The sequence below is a fragment of the Bombyx mori genome, chromosome 4 (assembly GCF_030269925.1).
Source record: "Bombyx mori chromosome 4, ASM3026992v2".
In the NCBI taxonomy this organism is placed as follows: Eukaryota; Metazoa; Arthropoda; class Insecta; order Lepidoptera; family Bombycidae; genus Bombyx; species Bombyx mori.
Window position 1 is genome coordinate 3137653 of NC_085110.1, and position 8636 is coordinate 3146288.

The 8636-nt window shown below is 34.7% G+C and overlaps 1 protein-coding gene across 4 annotated transcripts in view; it reads right to left on the reverse strand.

Annotated features, from left to right (window-relative positions):
* Positions 1–7877, reverse strand: part of LOC101737404 (pseudouridylate synthase RPUSD2) — a 508157-nt gene extending 500280 nt beyond the window's left edge. The window contains exons 1-2 of one of the 4 annotated variants that reach the window (XM_062668077.1): positions 7276–7877; positions 6686–6977 (exon numbers count right to left, since the gene is read on the reverse strand). In XM_062668077.1, coding sequence (XP_062524061.1) covers positions 6686–6964 — 279 coding nt within the window. In that variant the 5' untranslated portion in view covers positions 6965–6977; positions 7276–7877. Of the gene's footprint in view, positions 1–6685 lie in introns of all 4 variants that reach the window. The other 3 variants (XM_004929286.5, XM_012692954.4, XM_021349955.3) reach the window with 3 other exon arrangements.
* Between the last annotated feature and the right edge of the window lie 759 nt (positions 7878–8636).

Consider the following 8636-nt stretch of genomic DNA (forward strand, 5'->3'; position numbering starts at 1 on the left):
AATCGGTTTTTCTTGGTAGGAGTTAGAATCGATTTTTATAACATCTTTTAGTCGTAATTTTATCGATACACGTGTTTTGTATAAATTGACAAACAGAAACGTGTGATTGCTAAATTTAAATCGATAATGCATTAAGAGAACAAACGAAAACCAAACTAAAAGTTTCAGCTACTAATAAAAAGGAAAGCTTATAACATTACGACATTCTTCCGAGAAACTGAAATCTTATTAAGTCGCTTCGGAAAGACTTTTACGAATATTCGATTTTTTTCAAGTCGAAACCTTTTAACGTTTCTTGTTGATACTTATATTTCGTGGCGTTATTATTATTTTGGCTGGTTTTAGTTTATCTCTCTTTTGGAATAATCTTTAATGTACTATTTTTAAATATTTTTTTATTGCTCAGATGTGTTTACGAGCTCACATCCCATCATACACATCTACAACGTAAATGCGCCACCCACCTTGAGATATAAGTTTCAAGGTCTCAGTATAGTTACAACGGCTACCCCACCCTTCAAACCGAAACACATTACTGCTTTACGGCTGAAATATGCGGGGTGGTGGTACCTACCCGTGCGGACTCCCAAGAGGTCCTACCACCATTGATTACGCAAATTATAATTTTGCGGGTTTGATTTTTATTACACGATGTTATTCCTTCACCGTGGAAGTCAATCGTGAACATTTGTTGAGTACGTATTTCATTACAAAAATTGGTACCCGCCTGCGGGATTCGAACACAGGTGCATCGCTACACACGAATGCACCGGACGTCTTATCCTTTAGGCCACGACGACTTCACCCGTACCTACCCGGGCGGACTCATAAGAGGTCCTACCACCAAGAATACAAACGATTTTCGAGAATATAAACGATTTTCCAGTTCGAAGTTTGTTTTTGTTTCCAAAATATCTACTTCCCTACCTAATTGCTGGTAGCCTAAGGGGCTAATCTAGCTTTTTGAGAACGAAGAGGTGAGCTTACGTTCTCAACCCGAGATAATTGGCTAACACTAGCTAGCCCTAGCAAGAGCAATGCTTCACAAAATCTGCCACCGTATGAAAAATTACACTTCAGTTATAATAATTGAAATAATAAATTTATCTGTTAACTGTAATCGCCGCATGTTGTAATAAAATTGTTCGTTTTTCTAAAAGTCAATCATTCGTTTTTTTTTCTCATCCATGATTTTGTATTAGATTTTCGTAGGTTGCTGGTATATTTTATGGACATAACATAACTTCTTGGCGTTTTTCGTTTTCTGGTTTAATTAATAAACTTGTATTTTTAAATAATTTACTTTTTTTAAACCTTACTTAAACAATCAACGTCCTTAGCCAATACCCACTGCACCAGGACTAGAGGAAGACGCTTGAATACGTAGATAAATACCTAAGTATATATTTAATTCACTTGAAGATACCTATTTCAAAGCCCCATAATACTAGGTATGACTCTAAATACGTCGCCCATTTAAGACCATAACTTTTCCAGTAATCCTTTCCAGCAAAATTTACACCGTTGCAAATACTTCCATTAAAACATGGCTAAACATAAAGTATCTGTTTATGACACAAATAAACAGGGTAATACCGACATAAATGGGGAAAGTAATAGAAATTCGATTACGTACGTTATTATGAGGATCAGACCAATAAAGTATGTGTGGGTGTGTGTTGTGGATTCGGAGAGGTCATGCGACTATCGTTGCTCTATGCACATTACGGTGAGAGCTTAAACAGAGCTCTTATTTTAATATTAATTCTAATGTTAAATTAAATTTTATGCAATTTTCATTCGAGCCGCTTTAGTTAGCGAAGTAAGTTCCATATAAAATTCTTTAAGAAACAAAACGCATAAGTTTATTTTTTTATGATTGAAAGATTACTGGTGGCCCGGAGGCCTTTCCAGTTTCACCAGGACAGGTGGGCGAGCAAAGGGTCAGCCAGGAGGGTTGGGATTTGCTAACAGTTGCCCGAGTGCCTCCAAAGGAGACCTGACAACTCAAGGGCAGCTGCTTCGCGGATGAATCTACTACCGAATCGGAATCGCGACCCGCTGAGAAGATCCGGCTAGAAACTCAGCGGGCTGATGCATGGGTTAGGTTGCACGCTCTTTGTCGAGTTCGACGAGTACGGTTACCGGGGTCCCTAAACTTGCTCCTAGTGTTAGAGCTGAAGGCGTCTAATGCAAAGGTTAATGAATCTGATGGATCCGTAAGGACGTGTCTAGGGCGTCGACAGTAACTGGCTCCTGCATGGTCAGTAGTGTCGCAGTAGTGACGCATAAGTTCTCGAATTAGTGCTTAGGTATATGCGATGATTACGATTATTTTTGGACCCTGAAGCCTCTACCGAACAAATTGAGTCATGTTTTTTCGTGCGTGCAGCCGACTCCATCGAATTATAAGACGTTGTCACTTAAAAAAAATCTTACCCGTGTATGTACAAACGTACGAGTAGTAATAATAGTTATCAAGTCCGGAAGCTGGCCGGACAGTTTAACTGAGACCCTAAGCCGGATTAGTGAGCTCATAATAAATGGAATCGCGGAAGCCACACGAATCCGTGAATATGAAATTAATGGAGAATCCGCCTTGAGGTGCATATTTGGTCAGCTGATAATTCTGGATACATTAGGGCCTAGGGGCGGAAATGTTAAGTTAAATGTAATTTTACTTAGGTATATCTATGAATTTGGTTAGCTACTTCTATAATATGCGGATTGGTTTTAGGATATTCATGTAGAGAAATCAGTTGTGTAATGATTATTGGTTAACAATTTCTCTGTCGTCTCGTATTTTCGGTAGATACCAAAAGATATCTTTATTATTAAGACAACACGATTCAGAAGCAAGCTTTTCGGAGCTATTGTTGTTAGAATCTATTATTATTTTTTAAATGTTTTGCTATTTTTTTATCTAAGTCTAATCTAAGATTGCTCCAATTGAAATCAGAACGTGAATGGTACTACCTATCTTGAGATAAAGGTCTATGTGTCAATCACATAGCAGCTATCCAGCCCTTCAAATCGGAGCACATGACTGCTTCATGGCATCAATAGGCAAGGTGGTCCACGTATGATGCGGCCCACAATGCTCAATACTACCAGTAAAAAATGTGTGCGTGTACTAGTGTACACACGTAAGAAGTGAAACTTCTTTATGGCCTTATTTTTCGAAAAATGATCTACATGCAACTTTCTAGAAATTGGTTAAATAAAGTTAAATTAGATAAAGTTTAAACAAAAGGATTTTATTATCATAGACATGAATACAAAAAAGTTAAATTAGATAAAGTTTAAACAAAAGGATTTTATTATCATAGACATGAATACAAAAAAGATGGCGCGTAACGGAAAAATGTGACGCGTAACCGAAAAATGTGACGGTAAATTTTTTTCCAACGCCGATAAGGAAGTTTCACTTCAAAACTATAAAACTCCAGTAATGTGTTAAAGTAACTTATATACGTTGTTTGAAATATCATCTTTAAATTTTCAAAATCATCTTTAATTTATAAGAGCTATGACAACAAATAGTATGACAATAAATAGGTACATAGCTCTTTTAGAAGATAAGATAAAACACTTAATGGTCTTAGGTTAATGAGCCTGACATACTACTAGCCACTCTATCTGATAAATATTAAGAACAAGTATTAAAAAGAACCAATGAATAAAGGTATCCAATAAGATGCCAATAAAAAACCCTATTCCCTTATTACATACTTTAACATAAAACAAAATTCTGGTTACGTACCTTCCTAAATCGGTCGAACGATAAATTTTAAGGTTTAAACCACTAATTCTTGGAATGAATTCACAGACAGGGCCTAAGGATAATTTGTTGGACTGAAAATGAAGCCAAATGGAATGGGGAACGAATCAATTTTTCTTGCTCACGGAGAATCTGTCAGAACAGTTTTCATTTTGGCTGCTTTAACAATGGTTTAGTAAAAACTCTAAATGTAAGCATTAGATCAACTTAATGAACTGAAACAGAGGCAACTTTAGCTATGGTGCAGGGTGTGCATTGCATACAAGCGCAGCGGTGTTAGGGGACTCCTCCGGCATGGCGACATCGGCACTTTTAATGAAAGCGTTCTTTGTGCAAGGGGAGTATATCTAGTATTTACACTTCTAGTAGGTAATCTGAGTACTTTAAGTACATCTAGTATCTATTAACATTTCTTGTACTTACCTTATCTCCCTTCATATTATTGTCACGAATAAACACGTCATTATTTATTTAAACAGATATATTATTTGCTAATCTTATAAAGTAATCTCTGGTTTCCATAGCAAAGTTAGTTTGAAGCCAGATCAGTTATTGTGATTACTGAATTAATATTTTGAATTACCATTTTTCACTGTTACGTAAAATTTAAATTCACTATTGGATTTTAAAGTTACTTTACAGGTACATGCAATTTTTGAAGTGAAACTTCCTTATCGGCGTTGGAAAAAAATTTACCGTCACATTTTTCGGTTACGCGTCACTTTTTTCCGTTACGCGCCATCTGTTTTGTATTCATGTCTATGATAATAAAATCCTTTTGTTTAAACTTTATCTAATTTAACTTTTTGAAGTGAAACTTCCTTATCGGCGTTGGAAAAAAATTTACCGTCACATTTTTGAAGTGAAACTTCCTTATCGGCGTTGGAAAAAAATTTACCGTCACATTTTTCGGTTACGCGTCACTTTTTTCCGTTACGCGCCATCTGTTTTGTATTCATGTCTATGATAATAAAATCCTTTTGTTTAAACTTTATCTAATTTAACTTTTTTGTATTCATGTCTATGATAATAAAATCCTTTTGTTTAAACTTTATCTAATTTAACTTTATTTAACCAATTTCTAGAAAGTTGCATGTAGATCATTTTTCGAAAAATAAGGCCATAAACAAGTTTCACTTCTTACGTGTGTACACTAGTACACGCACACATTTTTTTTTTTTGTATTCATGTCTATGATAATAAAATCCTTTTGTTTAAACTTTATCTAATTTAACTTTATTTAACCAATTTCTAGAAAGTTGCATGTAGATCATTTTTCGAAAAATAAGGCCATAAACAAATTTCACTTCTTACGTGTGTACACTAGTACACGCACACATTTTTTTTTATTTTTTTATTGCTTAGATGGGTGGTCGAGCTCACAGCCCACCTGATATTAAGTGGTTACTGGAGCCCAGAACGCCACCCACCTTGAGACATAAGTTCTAAAAGGTCTCAAGTATAGTTACAACGGCTGCCTCACCCTTCAAACCGAAACGCATTACTGAAATAGTTAGGGTGGTGGTCCCGCGCGGACTCACAAGATGTCCTACCACCATTAAAAAAAAACCTACGTCTTAAAAACGGGTGTCTCATCCGAAGCTCATTTAGATTGATCGTCTGTGATATTCGCTTCGCCACATCAATTCGATATCCATTGCTGCTCGTTATTCAAATTATCTAAATTGACCCCGCATTCATCGAGGTTCTTTGATTTCGAAGTGAGAAAAATATCATGATTTGTTTGTCTGAGTTGTTTGTTTTTACGAGTCAAGTTTAGCATAATACGTCCTCACATGATGCTGTTACATGAACTAATCAGACAAAATATGCGGTTTTTTTCTTTGTCTATTTAAGTATATATAGGCAATTTATTTGACCAGGCAAGACTCGCGGATTGTCTGATATGGTGTTTACTGGATCCCTGAGAAATGTCTATCCTAGACTATTACTGGTAGGGCGTATCGTAGATAAGATAGCCATTTTACAATATAATAGATTATTCGGCCTCAACTCAAGATGAGTGGTGGCAATCAGCTGGAGACGTATATGGGTTTGAGTTTACAGTATACATCAAACGGACCGTAAGTTCATTCACCCGTCTAGGCAGCCAGAAAACCTCCTTAGGTCCAGAAGGAAGGCCTCCTGGTGGGCTTTACCAGAGAGATTTTTTTTTTTTTTTCGATTAAAGTTTCACATCACAAGAATGGAATAGGTAACATAAATATTCGGCTTTAGAACAATTGAGTCGACTATTATCAAAGCCGGCAATCTGACTTTTGGACAATGATTGGTAAATCAGAAAAACGAATTATTGACTTTGTATTCCATTGGCAGTCACAAAACTCTTCGGAACGACATCTTAGATAAATAACAGGTTAAGTATTAACCTTTATTTAATGCAGGTTTTGAACCGTATTCTTTGAAGGAGACGATTGTATTCAAATCAATCTGTATTGACATATCAATAATTTTTTTTTGGCCAAATGCACAGATTGCCACCGTTGATAATGTTATGATAGACGACTCAATTGTTCTTAATTTTTTAAATGAACATTTTTTTCTCAAATCTATCTTACTTGATTTTGACAAACGTCCTACGTGTGGTGTGGTGAATATTGGTGTTTTTATTTTTTGTTACCTGTAAATATAGTGACACCTAGTAGTGGACTTGAGTACTATTAGATACGAACAGACATCTTTCGGAAATTTTACAAACAATTTTTTGCTTAACAATCCAGAGCAGTTTTATTTCAAATAGTACAAGTCATAAAAACTAGATGGCGTTATTTCAAAATATTTTAGACGCAATTTCTCTCGTACATCTAATGACATTTTTCATTTATTAAAATATTTATTATATTACGGCTACATGCTTAAATCTATTTTGCTTAAAAAACTCACCTGATCATCGCTGCTCGACGACGGAATCTCCTCCCAAAAATCTGCAATGTTCTCCGGCAAGTCCTTCTCCTCTGGTGGATCCGGGCTCAAGCACAATTCCCTCTTCGGAAAAACTAGCACAAGACCTCCATATTCTTCATCAGGCCTCCAAGCTCCACACATTGTTCCGACAGTTCTTTGTTTAATAATCTTTATTTCACTGGTGATTTTCATTTTTTTGGCAGGTAGCACGTGGATGGCTAAATCGTTTTCGATTTTTAATTTATTTACGCCTTCCATGACAAAATGTTTTCTGAAATGGAGACGAATCAAGAACTGATAATAAATTATATTGTTATCAAAACTTTTTACTTTATTCAATGCTGTTTTAAACATCTACACTAACTTAACTTACTTTATTACAAATCTTAATTTAAAAATTAGTTATATTTAAACTCTAAGCTACAAAATATTTACACAGTAGCGAAATTAAATTATATCCGTATTTTATCAAGACAATAATCGGTATCTTCAAAGAAAACATGTGCTTAAACAACAAACTGTGAAGTTTTATCATGAGCAATCACACTAATTTTAAATAACACACCTACTATCTATCACTTTTACGTCAATTTAATCTAACTATCAAAGTTTTTAGCAAGTAAAGAAAATTAAAATTCCGCCAAATAGCCGACAGTTTGAGGTTATGAACGCGCAACCAAACAATTTTTTTTTTTTTTTTTTAATTTATTTATTAGCCGGATACAAAGTCCATTGGCACTTTAAAATAAAGGTATAACAAAATATCTTACACAAATAACTATACTAACTTAACATTAAATACAATCAAATTATTTAAAACAAGGATGAGCTTTAAATTTTCTCAACCGTGTTTTTTATATAATAGTAAATAGATTTAAATAAAACTGGACATTTCAGTAAATCTTGGACACGGCGGGGAATTTCTTTTTGTGATGGTTGACAATGTTGACATTGATGACTACCATTTGCATTGAGTAATGAGTCTAAAGCTGATCTTGTCGGGTTATTTGCTAAAGAATTTCCATGTTTAGTTTGATTATTCTCATCAAAATCCATCAATTTCATAATATCTGTTACTAGTATTAAACGTTGAAATTTAAAAGTCGGGCAACTCAAGAAGAGGTGGGATAAGTCGGCCTCATTTCCTCCACAGTATGTACATCTGTTATTATCTATAATTTTAAAACGAAATAAATGGCTTGGAGTCTGACAGTGGCCAAACCTCAAACGATTAATAATGGTTATAAATTTACGTTCCTTGGCTCCTTTATATTTATCATACCATGGCTTACTTGGAAGTTCTTTTTGGATTTCTGCATACCAACTGCCTTTATGCTTTGAGCATAATTTCCAATAGCTTTCCCATAATTTGCGACTTCTTTGTTTTAGGTCAAAAAGAAAGTCCGTAAAAGGAACTCTGCATGAATTAGTATGATCCTCATCATAATTAGAATTGACGATACCATCTACAATTTCATTTCCCTTGATACCCCTATGAGAGGGCACCCATTTAAATGTTACTGGAGTATCCAAAGATGTCAATGCTTCTCTAATTTTATACAATAAATAATTATTTCTATAGTGAATATGACATTTGTCTAAAGCCATTAACACACTTTTTGAATCTGATATTATTAAGAACTCCATGTTATCATTTTGTAAACTTTGTAAGTACAATACAGCTTGATAGATAGCATAAGCTTCAGCTGTGAATATGCTGCAATTATTACTTAACATAAAACATTTAGAGGTTTTAGCCTGAGGATCATAGTAACCCGATTTCACTGTAGATGAAGATTTAGACCCATCAGTGTAGACTTTGTAACTGTTAGGTTTGGTACAGCAATAATCCAGAAAGTCTATATTATCTACTACACTGGACATATCTATATTTAATTTACATATAAGAGCTTTATATTTACAAAGGTAT